The following is a 26883-nucleotide window of genomic DNA, read 5'->3' as shown; positions in this document are numbered from 1 at the left end:
CAGGTATCCTTTGGAGGTGCTTATCCAGTTCTCTCTTGAACACTGTGAGGGGTCGACCAGTTATGCCCCTTATGTGTAGTGGAAGCGTGTTGAACAGCCTCGGGCTTCTGATTTTGATAGAGTTCTCTCTCAGGGTACCTGTTGCACCTCTGCTTTTCAACAGGGGTATTCTGCACATCCTGCCATGCCTCCTGGTCTCATGTGATGTTATTTCTGTGTGCAGGTTTGGGACCAGCCCCTCTAATATTTTCCACATATAAATTATTATGTATCTCTCCCGCCTGCGCTCAAGAGAATACAGATTTAGGCTCGTTAGTCGGTCCCAGTAGTTTAGATATTTTACCAAGTGGATTCTAGCAGTAAAGGATCTCTGCACACTCTCCAGGTCAGCAATTTCTCCAGCTTTGAAAGGCTTCAGCTTTCTCCAGCTTCATTGTACAGCAGTACTCCACTCTAGAGAGCACTAGCGTCTTGAAAAGTATCATAATCGGTCGCATCTCTAGTGTGAAAGGTTCTTGTTATCCAACCTGACATTTTTCTTGCAATTGTAATGGCTACTTTATAGTGTTCTTTGAAGATAAGGTCTTCCGACGTGATTACACACAAATCTTTTACATTGCCTTTTCGTTCTATGTTATGATTTGACTGAGTTTTGCACGTGGTTTCCGTTTACATATTTTCATTTTTTCCGTAGCGCATGAGTTGGAACTTATCTTCGTTAAACACCATATTATTTTGTTTTTGTTTTATCACCACCCACATTGTTTAACAACCAGGTACCCATTTTACTGTTAGGCAAACAGATACTACAGTTAAGGATTGACGCCCAGTAAATCCTCCCCGGCCAGGATACGAACCCAGGACAAAGCGCTTGCAAAACACCAGGCGAGTGTCTTAACACTACGCCATGGGGACTGCATCTCAATAAGCTTTCTGTCCCCAACAACAGAAAATATATCCTTTCAGGACAACTTGTATTTTTTTTTATGTGGCACTGATGCCAGACTGTCATTCTGTCTCAATGTGCATAATTCTGTGCTGTAAATGCAGAAGCTCTTATCTTAGGGAGCAGTCAAATGTATGGCTCAAAAGGGAAGAAACAAGTTTTTATAGTGGATATATTTTGGAATATAGTGAGAAAATGAGGGTACAATAACATTTAAGATTAAAAAAAGGATATTAAGGGACACACACACACACACACATACATATACATACATAATATATATATATATATATATATATATATATATATATATATATATATATATATATATTTTGTATATGGGGTATATTATTTGAACATCTACTGACTCTCTTAACTTGGTGTCCCTGACTTAGAAAATGCAGGTGACAGTGCAAATTGAGCACGTGAGAAAAAGAGTACTGTACTATACAAATATTTTGGTATTCGGGTGCAAGTGCGCTCGCAGTGAACATTCTGCCAATTGTACGAGCAAAACCTCGCCCAGATTACCTTGCTTCCCTGTTTAGAAAAAAAGAGCTCTATATGCAGATTCAGCCCATGAATACCAGTATAGAATTTAAGTCTCTTATTAAGAATCATGCATTTATTATATCAGAAAACAAACATTTAGGAAGAAATTTGAAGGAAATATATAATATGTGCATGAGTGCAAGTGGTATAAGTAAGGAATGTCTTAGGAAATTATACTGATATAATGAGACTGTGTAATGCTAAAAGAAAGAGAATAGGTGAAAATATCAAGAGTTGAAAACTGTTTTTTGGTAGTTTGGATATGACTGCATGAAAAATACACTGTATTTGCAAAGTTCTTTAGGAAAAAAAGTGCAGTTTTGGAAAATGCTACTGATAATGAATGCAGTTACAGTCAGTGAAGACTACTTGGGCTATGCCTCAGAGAATAGAAATAAAGAAGTCAAAAAGAATAGTTTATCTATGTGAATTATGCAACTTCATTGGGAAGATAAAACTGTAATATTAACCAGCAGGCAAAACAAGTTTGAGTAATATTTAATCAACATTATCAAAGTTGATTAAATGCTACATCAACTTCACTTGCTAAGATTTGGCCAGAGAGTTAAGTGTAAATACAAGAGTGTGTATGGATGTGGCAACACACCTGGTTCCTCGACAATAGCAATAGGGAAATGACAATTCTTCTAAATAGTGTTTAATTTAAATATAATTGATACATTTTGTTCTAAACGAACAAATCCACTTGTGTATGGTGTAGTGAGGATGTACGGGGCTGATAGCAGAATACTAACAATAATAATGGATGCAGGAGTAAGACGAAGCCTTACTGGGTGACTAACAATTTACATATAAGAAAAACTTAGGGTACACCTGAAAGTGGGATTTTTTTAAAGGGGATGAGATATGTAAAGTAATATCAGAAATTGCTCCCAGAAAAGTTCAACATTGATTAAAATATATAATACAATAATGTGAACGACATTGTAAGACCACTATAACCACATACTCTATTTGAAAGATGTGCAGAAGTTGTCTGAATGATGAGTAAGGGATGCACAATATGAGAGAAACAACATGGAATATGGTATTGCAGTGAATGATTACAAAGAAAACAAGAATGCAATTCAAGGTATTAGGAACATGAAAAGAATAAAGTCTAACAGAATTAATATGAGTTAAATTCTAGTGCTGAATGTAATGAAATGTCTCTTTCTGGCAGGACCCTTAGAGACCCCTGTACTAACTGCCTGGTTAGGTCAAGAGGCTACTAATGGGGGGGAGGGGGTGGGGGGAGGGGGTGGGGGGAGGGGGTGGGGGGAAGGAGGGGGGAAGGAGGGGGGAGCTCCAAGAGAGGTTGGATGCACAATTCAATAAGAATAATAGTACACATTCAAGTAGTATTGAAATGCAGTAAAGAGGCAAGGGAAACAACAAATGTTGAAGTGTAAACAGCAGATGCTGAGATCCAAGATATATGTCAATGGGGAGGAAATATATCCAAGCAACAATACTGACATTAGGTTTGTAAGGAGTATGATCTGGTGGGAACAGGGGAATGTTGGAGGACAATTTGGTGGGGATAGGGAGATGTTGGAGGACAATTTGGTGGGGATAGGGAGATGTTGGAGGACAATTTGGTGGGGAGAGGGAGATGTTGGAGGACAATTTGGTGGGGATAGGGAGATGTTGGAGGACAATTGGGTGGGGATAGGGAGATGTTGAAGGACAATTTGGTGGGGATAGGGAGATGTTGGAGGACAATTTGGTGGGGATAGGGAGATGTTGGAGGACAATTTGGTGGGGATAGGGAGATGTTGAAGGACAATTTGGTGGGGATAGGGAGATGTTGGAGGACAATTTGGTGGGGATAGGGAGATGTTCAAGGACAATTTGGTGGGGATAGAGAAATGCTGGACGAATATAAAGTTTGGAGAAGGGAGGAAAGATGGCCACATATGGAAATTGAAAATTTCCATATGTGGCCATCTATGGCTACGGAAAAAAAAAAGGAACCGAGAGAGAGCAAGAACCTGGAGAAACATTGACTCATGAGTTTAATACAGGATACATATGCAGGCAGGGAATGGAGATGAGACCTAAAGTATTGGATGAATGTAGAGATAGTTCTACTACGGTATTTGAAAAGTGTCAAGACAGAATGAAGGAATTACAGATAAATTGGCCTGTTAAATATAGGAACCATGACCTATGATAGAATGGTAAATCAGAGAATGAAAATAAGCAAAAAAAAAATGAGGATTAAGATAAATGAAACAAAAACAATCTTTATAAAGCACTTCCTTTATAAAGAAAGTGCTTTTTTTTGCTTCTCAATTTTCATAATGTGGATTAAAAGTGTTGGAGAAACAGAAGTGCTAACAGTATTTATGAGTTTGGGAAAGTGAGTGTGTCTAGGAAATCCACGGATATGGATTTCCTTCCATTATACCAAACAGTATTTTCTCATATACTGAAGGGGTCCCGGTAGTAAAGTCGGATTCGTTCTCGACACACAATCGAGAATTCTGGGTTTGAATCCCGGGCGGGACAGAAATGGTTGGGCACATTTCCTTTCACCTAATACCTCTGTTCACCTAGCAGCAAATAGGTAGTAAGGAGTTTGTCAGCTTGTTGTGGGGGTTACATCCTGGGCATAGATTAGGCATGAGTTTAGAAAGCAGTTCTTGGCAGGCTGGACAAAAACTGAGTGCACAGAAAGTAGTAAATGGGAGGCGAGGCAGAAAGATACTGCAAACAGATGAGAGAAGACAGGGAGAGAATTTGTGGGTCTTGGGTCCTCGGCTATACGTAATATCACATGGAGAGAAATACTTCAAATAGTTTGCAACTGCCACCTTGTTGTTTAGTGGGAAACTGTTTAAAGATAAGATTATTGAAAAATCTATGACCAGTTAAGGGAAAAAATTCAGATACAGTACAGTGTAATAAAAGAAAGTAAAATATGTATTTAAAGTAAGAGATGATTGATAATAAATGACAAAGATTGTTTGAAGCAATTATGAATAACCATTAACTCTGAAACTGCCAAGTAATTTAAAAGTACCATGTCCAAGTGCACATGAATAAAAGGTACTGAAAACCCATAAAGATCAATCGTAAATGGTGATTTGAGTACAGGAGGTAATCACAGATAGTGATTGGGGCACAGGAGGACATTGCAGACAGTTACTGAAGCACAGAAAGAAGTCACAGATAGCAATTGGAACACAGGAGGAAATCACAGATAGTGACTTGAGCATAGGAGGTATTCAGAAATAGTAATTTGAACACAAGAGAAAATCACTGCAATTGGAGCAGAAGAGGAAATTACAGATAATGTTGAGAGCACAGGAGGTAATCATAGTGACTGGAGCAGTATGAGGGCTAAAGAAAAGTGGCAAAAACCAGCTGAGTGCAGAACCAATAAACATTGGAAGATCCCCATAAAACCCACCCTACCCAAGCAGAGATATTTTCTGACAGGGTAAGAAAGTGCATAAAAGAACTTTTGGCTAAAGAGTATCCAATCATATTTAGTTTTCACAAAGTTCAGACTTTGTTATCAAAACCAGATCCCATACAGTGCTCAAAATTCATGAAACAAGCAATGAATCTATTGCTAAATATTGTTTACTATGTAGCCTAAATCATGGTACAAACATTAGATATTTTCAAGGGCTTTTATGCTAAGTACAAACCAATAATTATTTTTACACACATATTGGATGAGATTATTCAGTAATGCAAAGAATATTATTATACTGTATAGCAGTAATTATTTTTTCTCATAAATTAAAAAATACTGGAACTATATTTTAGTATTATAAATACTAACGTATTTAGTATTTATTCCATTAGGCTAACAAGCAGGCTAAGCTTTTAAGAAAAAAATTATATTATTTCATTGTCATATATTATTTGTATTTTAATTTTAAAAAATAAAAATTTAACTGCCAATGATTTAATTAACAAATTAGATTTTGTATGAATGGATGCAATAAGTCAAAATAACTTGAAAAGAAATGAAAGTGACAAAGTTTTAGTCCATCCTGGATACTTATCAAGTCTCTTCCGACACGAGTTGATAAGGGTTCAGGATGGATCAGAATGTCATAACTTTCCTTTGTTTTCAAATGTGTGAGTTGGGTATTAATTACATTTTGTATATGATATGACAAAGAATATACTGTCCGTCTCTAAAATCTTGTAAAAATAATCAAGTGGTAAGCTAATAGCATAGTTTGATTTCAACTTTCCATTGCTCATTAAGCATTATCCAATTATTGCATGATTTTGAAAATTGATAATCATTGACTGGTTTTCACATGAAGATTTTTCTGAAGTGAGTCTTTGCATTCTTAATACCAAACTTCATGCTAAAATCAATTGCATCTGGAAGGTCAGAAAGTAGAAATAATTATCCAGAACAAACTTTGAAAGATGTAAAGCTTGCACCTCCTCCCCACACGAAGTAAGCAAACCACTCAAGCTCAAAAGCTGCAGGTGTCATACGGAAACCATCACTCCACAACACCATCAGCCACGAGAATTCATAAACGGACTAACCTGCAGGAGTGGATGCTGCTGGGGAGTGCGTTGAGGGAGCCGGAGCAGTAAAAGCAGAGTGATGCCGTTCGATCTGTCCCGGTGCATGAGTCACCCGAGGGGAGCCTTGAGACTGGTGACTCCCCATGTTTCCAGTTGGACTCTTGAGGTTTGGAGAAATGTGATTTGGAGAACCAAGTTGTTTGGGTGAATGGTGAGGTGGATTGGTAGAGTGAGTTGGTGCTACCACATGACTGGGGGGCATATAACTAGGCGAAGAGTGGGTAGGATAGTTTGAACCAACCATAGGTGGTCCTGTCGTGGGTGGATTTACTTGCGAAGGATTACCAGTAGGGGGGTTTCCTGTGGGAGGCGTTAAGGGTGGTGGACGATACCCGCAATGATGTCCTGGCGGAGCAGTAGCAGCATGAGGGTGACTGGCTGGAGATGAAGGAGGATATGGTTGATGATGTGGGTGGTGGTGATGGGGTTGAGGATAGTTATGCGATGCTGGATGTTGAGGAGGATGATGAGGTGACGGTGGGTGGTGATGCAGTGGGGGTGGATGATGTGGTGGAGGGGGAGGGGGAGGTGGAGGTGGGTGGTGAGGTGGTGGGGGTTGATGGTGAGGCGGCGTGGATTGATGAAGAGCTGGCGGAGGCTGATGAAGAGGTGGAGGAGGTTGATGGTGAGGTGGAGGAGGCTGGTGGTGAGGTGGAGTAGGTTGGTGAAGTGGTGGAGGTGGAGGAGGATGGGGTTGGTGGTGATGGTGGTGATGGTGGTGATGGTGAGGCGTTCCACCAGGACTCATCACTGGCTGCATAGTGGAAAGTGCCCCGAGTGGTGTGTAGTTATCTGGCTTCTGAGGAGATGGAGGGTAGCTGCTGCTATGTGGCTGGGGCTGTAAACAGACACAAAATCAGAAAAGATAACATGGTACACTGGTAAAATGTCAAAGATCAAGCAGTGAATATAATGAAATGCCTCTTTCTGATATGTATCATTTCAAATATGTAGTGAACAAGTATTTATTAAAACTTGAATGCTGTAATAAAGTCTGTAACTGCATCAATAGTATAACCTAAATGTACAGTTGACGTCGTTCTCAACTCAATAATCGGGGATCATAGGTTCAATTCACAGGCAGGACAAAAATGGTTGGGCATGTTTCATTTCACCCAATGCCTCTATTCACCTAGCAATAAACAAGTACAGTACTGGGGAGTTAGGCAACTGTTGCATGCCAAGGAGGGTCAAAAGCTTGACTTTGGGGGGACCTCAGTACAAGGCTAAAGTATATATATATATACACACAGGCTACCTGTCCCCAACAAAATGAATGATTAGGTACTGTATATGAAAGTCAGTTTTCATGGGTAATAAAAAATCAAAAGTAAAGAGCATATGTAATTTCATGAAAACCATGTGTCAACTGAATGGCATTAATAGTAATTATAGAAACTTTTATATGATTGAAATCATATTGCACAAACCCCCAGATTGAACAAACCAAAACATATCCCAATTTACTTTACAGGAAGCAGACTATAATACTTAGCATCATTTGTTTAATTGGCAAACTATTAAAGCACAACAATGAAAGCAGAGATATTACTAATTTTTATTAAGAAATGCTAACATTACAAATACATTATTTTGTCTGAAAATAATTAGAGTAGGTGGTATATTTCTTTTTTTGTGGCTATCTACCAGGCGTGACTCAGTTCTTTCCATTGTTTACCCCATGTATATCCCAACAAGAGTTCTGTGGCTCAGTGGTCAGTGCAGTTGGTTCACAATCAAAAGAACCTGGGTTCAATTTCCCTAGCAGGACAGACATTTGGGCAGGTTTTCTTACATTTAATGCAGAAAGTAGGTTCACCTAACAGAAATAAGTACTTGAGAGTTAGTCAACTGTTGTGGGTTAGTCGCCTAACTTGGGTACCTATTTAGTGCTAGGTGGAAAGAGAAATCAGGTTTAAGTTCCCCTTAGGCCAACTACTGATCTATCTTCACCAGGATGCAGCCAATAACAGTTACCTAACTCCCAGGTACGTATTTACCACTATACAAAGAGATATCAGGTGAAAGGAAAGATGCCCCCTGACAGCTGAGTGGACAGCGCTTTGGATTCATAATCCTGAGGTTCCGGGTTCGATCCCCGGTGGAGGCGGAGACAAATGGGCAAAAAGTTTCTTTGACCCTGATGCCCCTGTTACCTAGCAGTAAATAGGTACCTGGGAGTTAACCAGCTGCTATGGGCTGCTTCCTGGGGATGTGTAACAAGAAAAAAAAAAAAAAAAGGAGGCCTGGTCGAAGACCAGGCCACGGGGACCCTAAGCCCCGAAATCATCTCAAGATAACCTCAAGATATGCCCAAATGTCTACATCTTGCCATGGAAATTCAATTCAGGACCTTTCATAAAGCCTTTCAACACAAAAAGAACTTAAATATTTTGAAAGATACACATACACGACACTTAAGGTATGCATGAAATACTGTGCATAACTAGTGGATTTATAAAGAATTACTTTACGTACTACTGTATGTAACCAATTTATCTTGCCTAATGTATTGTCTATTATTTGAATAAAATATTATTGTAATAAATTATTTCAATAGTAATAAGAAGCACAATAAATAAGAACACTGTATATTGGTGTTTTGTTCTGAACTCTGTATAAAAATTACCTGTACATGGTGTGTTGGTGGAATGTAAGCCGTCGGGGGAGCAGACGTGGTGGAGCATCCTGTGGTGGTTGTCTTACGTTGCACTTGCTTCACCATGGTTGTGGTTTTGCCATCACTGGAAGTGATACAGTAAGTACTTTCTCCAGAGATTGTGACAGTCTGAGGAGCAGTGGGTGTTTGGGTAGTAATATATGTCCGTGTGGATTCTTCGACAACACTCTTGGGCTCCTCCTCACTCCGAGCCAGGATATCAGTTGTCAATTCGGAGTTGTCTGTCCCATTACCATCTTCTCTATCAGTATCTGTTCCACCTTGATGCTTCACTTTCTTTTTTACAATAATGTGCTCTTCCACTTCTGTTTCACGACTTCCTTGAGCCTTCTTTACTTTTTTGGTTGTTTCCTCAACTGTGATAACACTACTGGTGGTTGTATTCCGAGCCTTTGTAGACTTGACAGATATTTTCCGCTTAATGTCAACATTTGTTACTTCACTTTGAGCTGAAGAGGGAGTAGCTACACCAGCAGCTGCTGCAGCTGCTGCAGCTGCTACTGCTGCAGCTGCTGCTGCTGCTGCAGCTGCTGCTGCTGCTGCTGCTCCTGGTGCTGAGGCTGTTGGAGTTCTTTTACGAGATTCATTGGAGTAACTTGCGGTCATTATTGCTGATGCATTCAAACTAGCCATACGTTTTGTGACAACCATATCTCTCATATCCATGTGCACATCCAACTCTCCTCTTCGTCTCTTCCGTTTCTGTTTTACTTTCTTTTCTGTTTCTTCTTCATTTTTTCTCTTTACGTTCTTTCGTCGTTTCCCACGTTTATCATCATCAGTGTCATAATCTCTATCCTCTTCATCGGAATCTTCTTCTGAATTAGTGTCGTGTATTACTTGATCTCTGAGGACAAGTGCCATGTTTTCATGTTTAGGCACAGGTGATGGGAGGACAGGTAAGGGAGTTCTGGCATCTTCGTTCAAACAATGCATCATTGCACGAGCATTGAGGCTTGCCATACGAGCTGCCCGGCGAGGAGGCGCTACACTCTCTTCTCTACTCTTATTTTTTGACAAAAGCTTCTTGGATTTCAAAATGCTTTTACCAGACTTCTTTTTTCTTGAGCTGGCTTCATATTCACTATCACTTTCTTTGTCACTTTCATCTACTTCAGATGTGTCATCCTTACTCCTTGTGCCTTTTTTGCCAAAAGTAACTTTTTTGCTATTCTTAACTGCTGCCTTTGAATCTACTTTGGAAGACTTCATTGCTCGTCCAGCTGGCACTTTCTTTCTCTGCTTTTTAACTGTGCCTTGATCTTCATCATTTTCCTCAGAGGATGACTCAGATTTAAGACTGCTCTTAGGAGACGGTTTTTCTTTTGCCTGTTTCTGGCTATTGCTATTCTTTTTTTCTTTGGCAATTCTCTTTTTGTTAGCTACATGTCCTATACCATTTTCTTTAACATTTTCTTCATAGTCTACATCATCCTCACAATCCCCTTCTTCTTCAGATTCATCATACCTTTCATCATCACTTTTTTCAAAAAATTTATCTTTTGCAACTACTTTTTTCTTTACTCTTTTGTCTTTTCTTGCTTTGGCTTTCTTTGTCTGTCGTGCACGTTCTGCTGGTGCTGCCCAGTCCTCATCATCGTCACTGATTTCCTCATCACTGGTTTCTTCAGTAGTACATACAATTCTTTTCGGTGAGGTTTTTGTTTTCTTTATCTCTTCACTGTAACTACTTTCACTGTCATCAGATCTGACTTTGGCAATTTTACTTACTTTCATCTGTGTTCCTTTCTTGTCTTCGGTATCGTCCTCGGATTCTGAGACTTCAGAAATTTGCTTCCGAACTTTTCGACTGAAAATAGATTTCTGTGCTTTTTTATGGATACGAGATTTTGTTGATTCCTTCTTAAGCTTGTATATCTTGCCCCCAATAACAACTTTTTTAGGACAATCCGATCTGTTCCCACACAACTTTCCTTTACGTATACCCTGGAAAGACTCCCTGGAATCTTCATCTGATGAGATGGTGTCTGTGCTGGAGTTATCCACTTCCTTCACTTCCCTTTCTCTTTTAACTTTATTGCTTATTTTTGAAGGTTTCTTGTTCCTCTTTGTTGGCTTTTCATCCTTTTCACCCTCACTCTCTGAAAAAGAAAAGACGCTTCTTTCCCTTTTACTTTTGTTGTTTGGCTTTACTACAGTCTGCTTCTTATCTGCTTTATTTTTATCTTTCTTAGGTCTGGCAGGTGGTAAACCATCATTTTTCCTTTTGTTTTTACTACCCTTCGGTCGTCCCCTTTTCTTAGGCACTGGCATGTCGTGAAATGTTGAACACAGGGGCTTACCTTTACTATCGCTACTTAAGGCTCCGTTTTCTTTTTTAAATATAGTAAATTTTTTTTCTCGATCTTCTTTAGCACAAGTCTCTTTGGAATAAACTAAATTGTGCTCTTTCTCACTCTCTGTCAAGAATCTTCTCACGACACTCTTCTTCTTTGGTTTACTTGTGGGAGAACTACCATCCTCACTAACGTCTTTGGTTTCATGCTTGAGCACGACTTTATCTAGTTTTTCTTTGCTAGAGGTTTTAATAGGTGCGTGGTCTTTCATGCTAGGAGAAAGTTCTTTTTCTGGTATGGAAAGTGCATCTCCTACACTGTTGATGGTCTTCTTGGTGTCTTTACACTCTCTCTCCTTTTCTTCCCTTTCTATGTCTGTTCTTTTTCCCAGTTTCACTTCCTTGTCACTCTCCTCTTTCTCGTTCACCATTATTTTTCGAGTTTTCTTTTTACCATTTTCCTCACAGTCTTCTTTCTTTTTTACATCTTTATCACAATCTACTTTTCTCTTCCCATCTTTGTCACCTTCATCTTTCTTTCTCACATCTTTATTACTTTCCTCTCTATTTTTTCCATCATTATCACATTCCTCATTTCTCTTTACACTATTTTCACACTCTTGTTTTTCTTCCACAGCTTTTTTACTTTTCCTTTTCAATTCTTTTTCACTATCATCAATCTCATCAGATTTTTTTACTTTGTTTCTTCCCACTTTATTAACATCATCTTTCTTATCCTCCACTTTTTTCCCCTTCTTTTTCATTTCTTTTTCACTCTCTTGTTTCTCGACACATGCATCCTTTACTTTTTTTCCTTTCCTCTTCCCATCTTTATCACTATCCTCTTTCTCATCACCCGACTTTGCATTAGTGTCACTTTTTGATTCAGAGTTCTGTCGCAATTTTGCGGCTATGACAGGTTTTTTCCCTTTGTCCACTGGCAGTGGTTTTGCACTCTGAGAGGCTGACTTGTTTCCTTCTGTGGAGGCATCTCTCCCAGCTCTGGGCATGTCCTGTTTATCTGACACTAATTTGGTTTTCTGGGTACTTAAACTTTCAACAACTTTTAATGGCTTTGAAATATCTGTTTCTGGTTTTGTGGGAGACTTGGCCCCTTTTCCTGTTATTCTGGCACCATCAAAGGAACTTCGGGCTGGAGATCTACCAGGAGATCTTCGAGCAGGAGACTTCCCAGAGGTCTTGCCAGTTGGAGAGGTGTGTGTTGATGCCCGACCTGGAGACTGGCTGCTAGACTTGGCAGAATGACTTCGAGAAGAAACCCCAGAGGAGGACTTTGGTGAGGACTCACTACACAAAGTGGAGGAAGAACGTTTCACTGGTGTTCTTCCTCCACTACTCCTTCGAGAGCGTGAGGCTGCTGCACTCTCCTTTTTGGTAACCTGAAATTTTTTTCAAACATTAATACAACATTGATCAAACATTGGTCACTGCATATAAAGTTTTATGGCAGACAAGTGCCTAAGGGAGGGATGCTCTTAACTATTTTATGATTACAGGCCTCAAATGGATTACCCAATATGTTTCCAACATGTCGAAATCATCACCACCACCAGTCCCATTGGGCACTTGTATGAGTTCAAAAGATGCCAATACTTTTTAGTTTAGTCTTTACCCTACATAGCTTTTACCCTAGTTTTTAGTTTAGTTTTATCCTACATATGAATAGCTAGGAACAGAACCATTTAAAGAAAATCATAAGATTTCATCAAATTCATTTAAAGAAAAACCACAAATTACAAATACACAAGCTAGCTATAGCTAGTGAAATTTTTGCAGCTGTTTTTAGTACACTCAAAACATAAAAATGCTTCAGTCTCTATTGATAACTGTGATTGTTAATTTTACTCTAACAAAATTTTTGTAAGCTGTTCACTGATCGGGCCTCATACCCCAATTATTGTACTGTATTTGTTTCCTTCACCACCGAGGGATATGGATACTGGGGGTATTCATATCCCTTGGTTGTATTTGTAGGGTGGTAGCCTTCAAATACAGTACTGTAAAATATTTAAATGTCATGTGAATCACTAGTAAAACCTTGTAAACTGCACAATGGGCTATAAAACAAATGTTATACATAGACTAATACTAATTTGTCATTTTACTTAAAATAAATTGTGTTACGTTTTATATAAAAACAATATAAATTTAATTCAGCAGTTTTCTTGCTCAAGTCTGAGAGATTTTTTCTCAATTACTGTACAGTAACTACTTTGTACAGTAGTTAATTTTTATGCCAAAAGTATAACAAATAGATGAGGGATTTACTGCAGATCACTGCAAAATAAACTCAAAGTAATGGATGAGTTTAGGTTCAGGAAAGACATGGGTAAATACTGGTAGGGAACAGGGTTGCTTATTTCTGGAAAAAATTATTGGGTATTATAATAGATGTGGGATTATTGAGTTGTTTCAAGTGTAGGTTAGACTTGTATATGTGTTTGGGTGGTTATAAATAGGAGCCAACTCATACGGGCCTATAGGACCTGCCTCGTATGGGCAAATAGGAGCTGCCTTGTATGGGCAAATAGGAGCTGCCTTGTATGGGCAAATAGGAGCTGCCTTGTATAGACCAATGAGAGCTGCCTCATATGGGCCAATAGAAGTTACCTCATATGGGCCAGTAGTAGCTATCTCGCATGTGCCAATAGGAGCTGCCTCATATGGACCAATAGGAACCACATCGTATGGGCCAATAGGAGCTGCCTCGTATGGACCAATAGGAACTGCCTCGTATGGGCCACTAGGAGTTACCTCGTATGGGCCACTAAGAGTTACCTCGTATGAGCAAATAGGAACTGCCTCGTATGGACCAATAGGAGCTGCCTCGTATAGACTAATAGGAGCTGCCTCGTATGGACCAATAGGAGCTGCCTCGTATGGACCAGTAGGAGCTGCCTCATATGGACCAGTAGGAGCGGCCTCATATGGACCAATAGGAGCTGCCTCGTATGGACCAATAGGAGCTGCCTCGTATGGACCAGTAGGAGCTGCCTCATATGGACCAATAGGAGCTGCCTCGTATGGACCAATAGGAGCTGCCTCGTATGGACCAGTAGGAGCTGCCTCATATGGACCAATAGGAGCTGCCTCATATGGACCAGTAGGAGGTGCCTCGTATGGACCAATAGGAGCTGCCTCGTATGGACCAATAGGAGTTGCCTCGTATGGACCAATAGGAGCTGCCTCGTATGGACCAGTAGGAGCTGCCTCATATGGACCAATAGGAACTGCCTCATATGGACCAATAGGAACTGCCTCGTATGGACCAATAAGAGCTGCCTCGTATGGACCAGTAGGAGCTGCCTCATATGGACCAATAGGAGCTGCCTCGTATGGACCAGTAGGAGGTGCCTCGTATGGACCAATAGGAGCTGCCTCGTATGGAACAATAGGAGCTGCCTCGTATGGACCAATAGGAGCTACCTCGTATGGACCAGTAGGAGCTGCCTCATATGGACCAATAGGAGCTGCCTCATATGGACCAGTAGGAGGTGCCTCGTATGGACCAATAGGAGGTGCCTCGTATGGACCAGTAGGTGCCTCGTATGGACCAGTAGGAGGTGCCTCGTATGGACCAGTAGGAGGTGCCTCGTATGGACCAATAGGAGGTGCCTCGTATGGACCAGTAGGTGCCTCGTATGGACCAGTAGGAGCTGCCTCGTATGGACCAGTAGGAGGTGCCTCGTATGGACCAGTAGGAGGTGCCTCGTATGGACCAGTAGGAGGTGCCTCGTATGGACCAGTAGGAGGTGCCTCGTATGGACCAGTAGGAGCTGCCTCGTATGGACCAGTAGGAGCTGCCTCGTATGGACCAGTAGGAGCTGCCCCGTATGGACCAGTAGGAGCTGCCTCGTATGGACCAGTAGGAGGTGCCTCGTATGGACCAGTAGGAGCTGCCTCGTATGGACCAGTAGGAGCTGCCTCGTATGGACCAGTAGGAGCTGCCTCGTATGGACCAGTAGGAGCTGCCTCGTATGGACCAGTAGGAGGTGCCTTACAGGGGCCAATAAACCTTGAGCCATTTCACTTATTCAGTTGTTCTAAAGACAAAGTGCTGAGTTTACCTTACTGATCTTACCTCACTGACCTTAGCTTTAAACTTAAGAGTGGAAGTCTTCCTGAGTGTAGGGGTCTTAAGACGTCTTGTGCCGCCACCAGCACCACCTCCTCCTCCTTGCTGCCTCCCCTTGTGCTGAGTTCTGGAGCCTGCTTTCATACCTTCATCGGCCCATGCTTCACTCTGGAAAAAAAAATAATTGCTGTAATGTATGGCTTCAGTCACCATGTGCCACAAACCAGCGTCATATTTTATCTCTAAGCAATAAAGATTGACTTTATATTTAATAACTGGCAAACACATTAAATATGTACTATAAGCCTACTAATGCCTGACGAAAAGAGTGACATTATTAATAAATGGCCCACACACTACATTTGCACTATAGGCCTAGTAATACCTGAACATAAAAAGGGTACTATTCTATTACAAATGGTTCACATACATACAAAATCTGTACTAAAAGCCTACAAATAACTGGAGAAGAATACCCATATAAATGACTGTAATCCCTGGTTCCTCCCACATATTTATCTCGAGGATACCCCTGACGTGGTTCCAAGGATCAATGTCCAAGTGGCCCGGTCAATTACCTGACTTCCTGGTCAACCAGATTGTTAGTTGCTGGTGCATGCAGCCTGATGTAGGAGTCACAGCCTTGTTGATAATGAGTTCCCTTGGTCATTAACTTCGTGTTAACCACCGACACATTCAGAGGATACTTATTTATACAGGTAATGTATAAAATTAATATGTTAATATAAATATATCTTATGCATCAACTGATACATGGCAGTTTCATATGAATCACAAGTATGTCATGTAGCTCAGTAGTCTACGTCCTCGTCTAACACCCGAGGGACCTGGGTTTACTCCCGAGCGGGACAAAAATCGTTGGGCACACGTCATTTCACCCGATTCCTCTGATCACCTTGCAGTAAATCGGAATCCGTGCCAGGTAACTGTTGTGTGTTGCATCCTGGGAAAGGTCAATAGTGGGAATGGTACAGATTCCTGTCCCCGACAATGGAAATTAGCCGTGAAACAAGTTTTAACCTTGTGGAAAACTAATACAGTACTTCACCCACATTGCTAACTACGTCACAAGCACACAAACTTAGTTGTTGTTGTTATAGATTCAGCTACTCGGAACAAGTTCCAAGTAGCACGGGCTATGGTAAGCCCATAGTGGACTTACCTGGCACAGGAGCGGGGCTGTGAGGGCTTAGTTGTTAACGAGGTATGTTCAAATAGTAAACAGGACTTGTTAATAAAGCTGGTTTTCTATTTGTCATAACCATATACAGTACAGGTATATATATTTAGGTTAGGCTGTGTTAGGTTCTGTTGGAGTAATGGGGTCAAATCGTACAAGGACAATTAAAAAATGCAAATTTTCTGCTTGTTAAAACCATACATACTGTTAGGTTAATGTGTATTAGCTCAGAATGGGCTGGCTTGGATTGGACAAATCAGGTTAGGTGAGGTTATATGAGTTTGAAAATCCATTGTGCAAGCGCCTTACGTATAATGTGACTTGTAGTCGTTATTAACAGATTACATGAAATATTGGACTAAAATATAGATTAACATTTGTGAAATTGCTATATTTAGTTTCATTTGCCATCTTAGTACATTTCCTCTCTCACAAACGTTCACTGGCTTACTTACATCTCTGGCCGCTCGCGCACTCACTCACACGCACGCATAGAATGTCAGTCTGTCTGTCTAAGGCAGGAGGGCATATGATTAGGGTTAGTATCACCCAACTTTGCATAGTGAGTACTTAAGGGTAAATGACCAACATTGGTGAGTCGAGGTCTGCTCCAGTTATCCTACTAATAGAAGGTTGGCTCCCATTGTGACCATCTTAACACACTCCCTAGAAGAGAGCCGGTCGGCCGAGCGGAAAGCACACTGGACTTGTGATCCTGTGGTCCCGGGTTCGATCCCAGGCGCCGGCGAGACACAATGGGCAGAGTTTCTTTGACCCTATGCCCCTGTTACCTAGCAGTAAAATAGGTACCTGGGTGTTAGTCAGCTGTCACGGGCTGCTTGCTGGGGGTGGAGGCCTGGTCGAGGACCGGGCCGCGGGGACGCTAAAAAAAAAAAAGCCCCGAAATCATCTCAAGATAACCTCAAGATAGCCTAGCCTCACAAACCCCAGCCACGCGTAAACCACACGACCATTTTTATTGTTATATATATTCTGCATTTTTTAATGGATCCCTGAGCAAAAGAATTCGTTTATATGATCAGGTTTTCCCTCAATACTTCCTCCAAGATGCCTAGGAAAATAGCCACGTACAATATTTATTGTTAACTGTTGGACTGTGTAACATATTCATGATGTTGCTGTCCATTGTTCTCACAGTATCTCTTACACGCTGCCTCACCTTGTTCACTAAACCTCTCTTGAACTGGCACGTGAGGCGTTTCTGGGGTTCTATATCTTCCTTCGAGTGGTTCTCGGTTCTATACCTACTTTGAGGTGGTTGTATACTTACCTCAAGGTCGTTCTTGGGTTCTATATCTATCTTTAGAAGGTTATGGAGGGGAGGGTGGGGGGGGGGGATTCCGTCTACATTGAGGTGGTTCTGAGGCCCTGTAGCTACCTTGATACCTTGGGGGGTGGTTCTTGGGGTCTTTACATACTGTGAGTCTACCTTTAGGTACTTCTGGGGTTCTATACCTAATTTGAGTCAACCTGGAAGTGTTACTTGGGTTCTATGCCTACCTTGAGTCTACCCTGATGTTCTTCTGCGGTTGTATATCTACCCTGAGGCAGAGGTTCTGCCTCAGAGGTTCTAGAGGTTCTGCGGTTCTATAATTTTCTTGAGTGAGTTGTATACCCACCTGGAAGGGTTGTGGGATCAGAGTGCCCACGGCCCGGTCTCTGCTGTTTTCCTCAAAACTGAGGTGCTGAATTGAAATTAAAGCACCGTATTATTGACGTTTTCTGTACAACGGCCTCGATCCGTTAGGTGAATTGATTGGCTTCGTACGTTCCTGGTTAAGCGAAACAGTTTCATTTTTTACGTAGTGGTAAATGATGCGATCAAGGCCGGAAGACTGGAGGCATAGGAGAATGAGGTGAAGGTTAGCATGGAACAACATAGATAACGACCCAGTTACCCGATGACAGTAGTTACGGGGAACATGCCTTGCAAATCAAATTACCTCCGTCATTTCCTCAATTTATCAGTGTAAAAAATGCGACAGCTTCCCTTAAGTCAAAACGTAAAAAATATGTACTGTTTTTCCTTAACCAGAAACATATCAACCCAGGCAACCCACCTAACCTATTGAGACCGCACATCAATATTATGGTGCTTTAATTTGTATTCATATGTCGTATTTTTAACAAGTTGGTGGATTGTGTACGAAATGGTAGTTGGTACAAACCCCCCTCCCCGAGTTTTTTCCTTAAGTGATAGTCATTGTTTCCTCAGTAGCTCTCTCTCTTCCTCTCTCTCTGTCTCTCTGTCTCTCTCTCTCTCAGTGAGCGGCCATCTTTATACCTGTCTCTGTCCATTTACAAATTGTTCAAGGGAATCTTTATTAAATTGTCGTGACAGATGGTTGTGTGTGTGTATGTGTGTGTGTGTGTGTGTGTGTATGTGTGTGTGCGTGTGCGTGCGTGCTTGTCATCGGGTCCAGAGCCAGGCTGTATCAACCCACTGCCTGGCCACTAACCAAACCTGTACATCTTACCTCAATTATGCCGACTTAGTAGCCATTTACCAGTGTACGACCACGGAAGCCGTATGAGGTCGTCTCTAACAATAATAACCTTGGGCAGAGAACGACCTCTCTGTGCTTCTAAGATGGTAAACTGTTTAAGACATACAAAGCCGCCGTGAGTGAGGAAAGATGTACAGGTTTCCAAGGTGGACACACAGGTATAAAGATGGCCGCCACCAAAGCCATGACGTCATACATCGTAACCTCTTAAAATTGTCATTCAAGACTTGCGAAAATTGTCAGTTTAAAGCTTTACAAAATTGTCATTTTAAAGGTTTTTAAAATTATTATTTTAAAGCTTTGTAAATTGTCCTTTTACAGCTTCGTGAAAATTGCAATTTTAAAGCTTAGATAAACTGTCAGTTTAAAGCTTTGCAAAATTGTAATTTTAAAGCTTTGCAAAATTGTAATTTTAAAGCTTTGCAAAATTGTCAGTTTAAAGCATAAATTGACATTCTAGAGAAAGTAATATTGGCATTACGATACTTATATTAATTATTCGTTACAATATCTGACACAACTCACAATACATGACACATGACACAGGACACATGACACAATCACTACACCAACAGTGCTGCCAGATGTACGACGACCCTCGTTGGCCCAAGTCATGCAAGATGTACGACGACCCTCGTTGGTCCAAGTCATGCAAGATGTACGACGACCCTCGTTGGCCCAAGTCATGCAAGATGTACGACGACCCTCGTTGGCCCAAGTCATGCAAGATGTACGACGACCCTCGTTGGCCCAAGTCATGCAAGATGTACGACGACCCTCGTTGGCCCAAGTCATGCAAGATGTATGACGACCCTCGTTGGCCCAAGTCATGCAAGATGTACGACGACCCTCGTTGCCCCAAGTCATGCAAGATGTACGACGATCCTCGTTGCTCCAAGTCATGCAAGATGTACGACGACCCTCGTTGCTTCAAGTCTTGCAAGATGTACGACGACCCTCGTTGCCCCAAGTCATGCAAGATGTACGACGACCCTCGTTGCTCCAAGTCATGCAAGATGTACGACGACCCTCGTTGCTTCAAGTCTTGCAAGATGTACGACGACCCTCGTTGCTCCAAGTCATGCAAGATGTACGACGACCCTCGTTGCTCCAAGTCATGCAAGATGTACGACGACCCTCGTTGGCCCAAGTCATGCAAGATGTACGACGACCCTCGTTGCTCCAAGTCTTGCAAAATGTACGACGTTCCTCGCTTTTGTATTTTTTTTTACAGTTCAACAATGTTGAATTCAAGGAAAATGCTTATAAGAAAGCCTAACAAAAGGCTTCTTGCCTTAGCCAACATTCTCAGTACTAAAAATTACAAGATAAATTCTTTCTAACGTTCAACAAACCAGAGGTAAAAAAAAATAGATTCAAAGCTCCTTTTCTTTTGTATTTGATCTATTCAGTTCATAATAGCTTAAGAATTAGTGTATTATAGCGAAGAACGTCTATAACTTAACAAAAGTTATATGTTTTATATATATATATATATATATATATATATATATATATATATATATATATATATATATATATATATATATATATATATGCGTATATTGTAAGGAAAATAGACTATAAAGAGGTCCATACCGCCCCAGATCGTTGACATACCCATTAAGACCAGCCTCGGGAGTCACTAGGCTTTCATGCGACCACCTATGAAACCTGTACATCTTTCGTTCGTAATAATTATTAATTATATTTTATTATAATATAATTATTATAATAAATAATTATTACGCTTCCTAGTGCTGGGTCATCAAGGAAGCCGACATCGGTTTTTTTATTATTATTTTTATTATTATTTTCTACCACAGACGTGGCCACACATTTACAATGCTAACCAGCATATATACATTTTCTTCTGTCCTAAATGGACAAGGTGAGAGATTTGTCAAACATACAGTTTAGGGATTTATTGAACAATCAACCACAGAAGGTGATTGTAGTGCCTTTAAAATGGTAGGCTAAGCTACATCAGTAAAATACATAGATACACAGATTTATGTATGCTACATAAAGTGTTTGATGTGTCTTTTACATAGTGTCATTAATGTGCATTTACAAAGGTCGGCATCGGGTGAAAGGGGGCTGTGACGATGTCTGTCTGGAACCCGTAGATGCGGGGCTCGAAGTCCACCTCCTGGGGCTCGTGCGGCCCAGGCTCTGCTTCAGGAGGCTGGGGTGGTTCTTGCTCTTGCTGGGGTGGTTCTTCTCCGGCCCCGACCACGGCGGTCTCCGGGTTTAGAGTCCTTGTGTGCCTTCTTTTACCAACGTCGAGGTAAACTAAGGAACTGGAACCTCTGGGTAGTTCATTGTTGCCATCAACCTCGTTTTGACAGTTCCTACGATGGCGCTGGAACCAATCATATTGGTGTTTGCCTTTCCATTGGAGACTTTCGGCGCCGTGGAGAGTGAGGACCTGCTGCATGAGTAACAGCTTCTCCTCCATATCAACCTACCCTGGTTTTGCGCCCTGGAGAGGCCACTCCAGACCGACAACCAGAGCACAACTCCATAGTCTCCTGAGACTGATGGATGCCTACTACTACAGCTCTCGTTAATCACGGCGGCTTTGTTTATATATATATATATATATATATATATATATATATATATATATATATATATATATATATATATATATATTTATATATATATATATATATATTAACAGTTTGTTAGCCTAGAAATATCACAACCAAAGGTTGTTATTGTTATAAAGACTTAATAGTGTTTCGGAACTCATAAACTGTTTAATAAATATAACCTAAGCCCTCACGATTGTTGGAAGATGTACAGGTTTCGTAAATGGTTGTGTAAATGCTTGATGAATAGTGATGTATACTCCATGGTACCATGGTAAGTTAAGGGCCACAATAGGTTATTTAAACAAGTAATTACTGCCGGAAAATACTTAACTGTCGCGAGTCAGGAGTTGGTAATGACGAGTAATGATGGTTATTGTCCTAGTTCACAGCGTGTGTAGATAAGACGGAGTGCCAGGGTGGGGTGCCAGGGCTGGGGTGCCAGGGCTGGGGTGTCAGGGTGGGGTGCCAGGGCTGGGGTGTCAGGGCTGGGGTGCCAGGGCTGGGGTGTCAGGGTGGGGTGCCAGGGTTGGGTGCCAGGGCTGGGGTGTCAGGGTGGGGTGTCAGGGCTGGGGTGCCAGGGCTGGGGTGCCAGGGTGGGGGTGTCAGGGTTGGGGTGCCAGGGGCCTCCTTTCCCATGTATCCTCTTGTGGAGCAACAAGGGCATACCCACCTTTGAACTCGACAAGTCTATTATAATTACTGCTGTCAACTGAGAGGCCACCCGGGGCCTGGCCCGCCACACAGGGTGTGGGTGGCAGGAGTTCCGTTACCTGCTTGATGGGGTTCTGGGAGTTCTTCTACTCCCCAAGCCCGGCCCGAGGCTTGGGGAGAGTTTGTGACTTGTGAGAGTTTGGTCCACCAGACTGTTGCTTGGAGCGGCCCGCAGGCCCACATACCCACCACAGCCCGGTTGATCAGGCACTTCTCGAAGAAAACAATCTAGTTTTCTCTTTGAAGATGTCCACGGTTGTTCCGGCAATATTTCTTATGCTCGCTGGGTGTTGAACAACCGTGAACTTCTGATGTTTATACAGTGTTCTCTGATTGTGCCTATGGCACCCCTGCTTTTCACTGGTTCTATTCTGCATTTTCTTCCATATCGCTCACTCCAGTACGTTGTTACCTGATACCGTTGTTATTTTACTGCATAGATTTGGGACCTGTCTCTCCAGTATTTTGCATGTATATTATTTGGTATCTCTCGTTTCATTTCTAGTGAGTACATTTGGAGAGCTTTGAGAGATCCCAATAATTTAGGTGTTTCATCTCGTCTATGCGTGCCGTATATGTTCTCTGTATTCCCTCTATTTCAGCAATCTCTCCTGCTCTGAAGGGGGAAGTGAGTACTGAGCAGTACTCAAGACGGGGCAACACAAGTGACTTGAAGAGTACAACCATTGTGATGGATCTCTGGATTTGAAAGTTCTCGTAATCCATCCTACTATTCTTCTGGCTGGCGCAATATTTGCTTGGTTATGCTCCCTAAACGTTAGGTCGTCAGACATCATTATTCCCAAATCCTTGACATGCAGTTTTCCTACTATGGGCAGATTTGATTGTGTTTTGTAGCCTGTATTATGTTTAAGGTCCTCATTTTTACCGTACCTGAGTACCTGGAATTTATCACTGTTAAACATCATGTTATTGTCTGCTGCCCAGTCGAAAACTTTACTAATATTTGCTTATAGGTTTTCAATGTCTTCAGCAGAGGTAATTTTCATGCTGATTTTTGTGTCATCTGCAAAGGATGATACGAAGCTGTGACTTGTAATTTTGTCTATATCTGATATAAGAATAAGGAACAGTAGTGGTGCAAGGACTGTACCCTGAGGTACAGAGCTTTTAACTGCGCTTGGACTCTATTTTATATGGTTGACTGTTACTCTCTGTGTTGTTACAATGACCAGCTGGCTGATGGTACAATGACCAGCTGGCTGATGGTACAATGACCAGCTGGCTGGTGGTACAATGACCAGCTGGCTGGTGGTACAATGACCAGCTGGCTGGTGGTACAGTGACCAGCTGGCTGGTGGTACAATGACCAGCTGGCTGGTGGTACAATGACCAGCTGGCTGGTGGTACAATGACCAGCTGGCTGATGGTACAATGACCAGCTGGCTGGTGGTACAGTGACCAGCTGGCTGGTGGTTCAATGACCAGCTGGCTGGTGGTACAGTGACCAGCTGGCTGGTGGTACAATGACCAGCTGGCTGGTGGTACAATGACCAGCTGGCTGGTGGTACAGTGACCAGCTGGCTGGTGGTACAATGACCAGCTGGCTGGTGGTACAATGACCAGCTGGCTGGTGGTACAATGACCAGCTGGCTGGTGGTACAATGACCAGCTGGCTGGTGGTACAATGACCAGCTGGGAGGAGATGCCAGCATAAATCGTATAGCATGATGTTGACCCAAATGGCAGTGGAGTGGGTCCAGCGTTGGGTCAATACTCCTCCACACACCGCCATGCTCCCCCCCCCCCACCCCACAATTTCCAGCTCCACCACCACCACCACCTCCTCCTTCACCACCTCCACCAGCAAGCTGCACCAACACAGTCCTAATTCCACCAAGAAGCAAAACAAACCACGCTGGGTGTGCCAAGTATCTGAGGTTCCCACACCGTTGTCTACACTTAGAATGTTCCAGAGACACCTTCCGCATACTCCAGGCCATCCCAGGCCGCAGCCACCACCAGCGGGGTTCCAGCACGACCTCCAGGCCATCCCAGGCCGCACCCACCACCAGTGGGGTTCCAGCACGACCTCCAGGCCATCCCAGGCCGCAGCCACCACCAGCGGGGTTCCAGTACGACCTCCAGGCCATCCCAGGCCGCACCCACCACCAGCGGGGTTCCAGCACGACCTCCAGGCCATCCCAGGCCGCACCCACCACCAGCGGGGTTCCAGCACGACCTCCAGGCCGCACCCACCACCAGCGGGGTTCCAGCACGACCTCAGAACACATTTTAATTTAGCAGTGACCGTCTTAAACGTCAAGAAACCATGGGATCTACCCGGAATAAATCTCGTAAGTCCTCCATAGGCCGCTCCAAGTCTTGTTCGCCTCATAACCCGAGCCATCGACCCTGATCCCACGATTTGTCAGCCACGATGACGTATAAAGTTGATAATATCGGATCAGAGACGCTTTAGGGGGAGTTTTAAGAGCAGTCGCCGACACTCATTTGTTACTGCCTGGAGCGGGTCTGAATCCTTACACACACTTGGCGGGAAAGACACGACCCCTCCGGCGGGAAAGACAGCACTTTTCCTTCTCCAAACTTTTCCTCGACACGCGATTTAAGTTACATCTTGTTAACTTTATGAGCGGGAAGTGACTTTTCAAACTAACTTTGCGAGAGGGCAGTGAAGACCCTCGCTTTTCCCTCCTTTTAACAGCGAGGAATTTGAATTTACGGCTTCAGAGAAGTGAGAAGTGTTTGAAGAGTTTCGCTAAAAGAGAACTCAATTCCTTGTCATTTGGTTTAAGTAATTTGTTAAGCGGAACATCAAGGACTTACGCGAGACTTCAGAGAAATACCACAGAACATGTGACACAGAATATGAACACCACAGAACATGTGACACAGAATATGAACACCACAGAACATGTGACACAGAATATGAACACCACAGAACATGTGACACAGAATATGGACACCACAGAACATGTGACACAGAATATGAACACCACAGAACATGTGACACAGAATATGAACACCACAGAACATGTGACACAGAATATGAACACCACAGAACATGTGACACAGAATATGGACACCACAGAACATGTGACACAGAATATGAACACCACAGAACATGTGACACAGAATATGAACACCACAGAACATGTGACACAGAATATGAACACCACAGAACATGTGACACAGAATATGAACACCACAGAACATGTGACACAGAATATGAACACCACAGAACATGTGACACAGAATATGAACACCACAGAACATGTGACACAGAATATGAACACCACAGAACATGTGACACAGAATATGAACACCTCACATCAATACACAAAAGAGGAATTCAAAGCACATACACACACTATAATTACTCTTAAGTGGCGCTTAAAGACGTAACTGCCTTCTTAGTATCGTCCAACAGCCGGAATGTCGTTAAACACTATACAGATTCAAAATAAAAAATTCAAATTCAAAACTGCATTCATAAACGGTTTGTGCACAAGTAATTGAGCTTACATAAAATTACATCACATTGTTTATTTAGGAGAAAGTCATAATAATAATAATATAACAAGCAATTATTACAATAATATATTGCAAAAGTGCCAAGGATGTAACCGGTGGTTGGAGAGGCGGGGCCTAGTAGCTACAGCTCGGCCCAGGCAAGACATCGAGATCCCCGGCCAATCACAGGAGCTCAGTGAAGAAGCAAGGTGTATAATACAAGGGCCAGTTGCCCTTGTATTATACAAGAAGTACATGTACGTAAGGCTCTTCCCCAGTCTAGGAGAGAGAGAGAGAGAGAGAGAGAGAGAGAGAGAGAGAGAGAGAGAGAGAGAGAGAGAGAGAGAGAGAGAGAGAGAGAGAGAGCCTGTCTGTCTCTCTATCTCTACAGACAGACAGACTGTTTGTTAAAGGGCTCGGCGCAACCTTTCACGGCGAACGAACACCACTCTACAATTTCCCTCTTACTGAACCCCCACCTCTCTCTCTCTCTCTCTCTCTCTCTCTCTCTCTCTCTCTCTCTCTCTCTCTCTCTCTCTCTCTCTCTCTCTCCCAAGCACCGCTGATGAAGCAAGTGGTGTATAATGATGGCGGCAGCAGACGCTAGAGACGAGCAACATCACACAACAAGCTAAATGATCGAGGCAGGATTCTGTCCACACAGTAAAAATGCCCAAAATCAATAGTTTACGGAGCGAGCCTGCTGGCTAGTATATATGCTCCGGTCTGCTAGCCTCCTCCTCCTGCTGCTGCTGCTGTTGCTTGGAGGGCTGCTGCTGCTGTTGCTGTTGCTTGGAGGGTTGCTGCTGCTGCTGTTGTAACTACCCCGAGGTGCTGGTACCAAGTCAGTTTCAAGAGTAGTTGTGCTCTGGAGGCCCGGCAGCGGGCCAGACTGTTAACATGTTGAGGCAGCTTTTGTCTCCAGCGGCCCGCAGGCCGTGTATCCACAACAACCTGGCTGATCCCTCACTTAATGTACCTTCATACTGACGCTATATAACTCTTAGTGTACATTCTCCAGAAGATGAAGAGTAAGATGCAACAGCTGGACAAAGGGGCATAAGAAAGCAAGTTGTTAATTAGCTGTTAAATAAATAAAATAATGCGGAATAAAAATCACCACAAACTAGAACACGGAACAAAAGTTGTATATTGGATAAGTTTAGGCTCAGCAAAGTCCTGGGTAAATACTGGTTTGTAAAC

General features: G+C 42.4%; 1 protein-coding gene across 1 annotated transcript in view; it reads right to left on the bottom strand.

Annotated features, from left to right (window-relative positions):
* LOC123769828 (mucin-5AC) overlaps positions 1–26883 on the bottom strand; it is a 98906-nt gene that overhangs the window by 29961 nt on the left and 42062 nt on the right. The window contains exons 2-4 of the mRNA XM_069301306.1: positions 15149–15310; positions 8700–12446; positions 6029–6908 (exon numbers count right to left, since the gene is read on the bottom strand). Coding sequence (XP_069157407.1) covers positions 6029–6908; positions 8700–12446; positions 15149–15286 — 4765 coding nt within the window. The 5' untranslated portion in view covers positions 15287–15310. The remainder of the gene's footprint in view (positions 1–6028; positions 6909–8699; positions 12447–15148; positions 15311–26883) is intronic.

This window comes from Procambarus clarkii, chromosome 45 (assembly GCF_040958095.1).
Source record: "Procambarus clarkii isolate CNS0578487 chromosome 45, FALCON_Pclarkii_2.0, whole genome shotgun sequence".
Lineage (NCBI taxonomy): Eukaryota > Metazoa > Arthropoda > Malacostraca > Decapoda > Cambaridae > Procambarus > Procambarus clarkii.
Note: the sequence above shows the minus strand (reverse complement) of the source record. Positions and strands in the feature narration are given on the sequence as shown.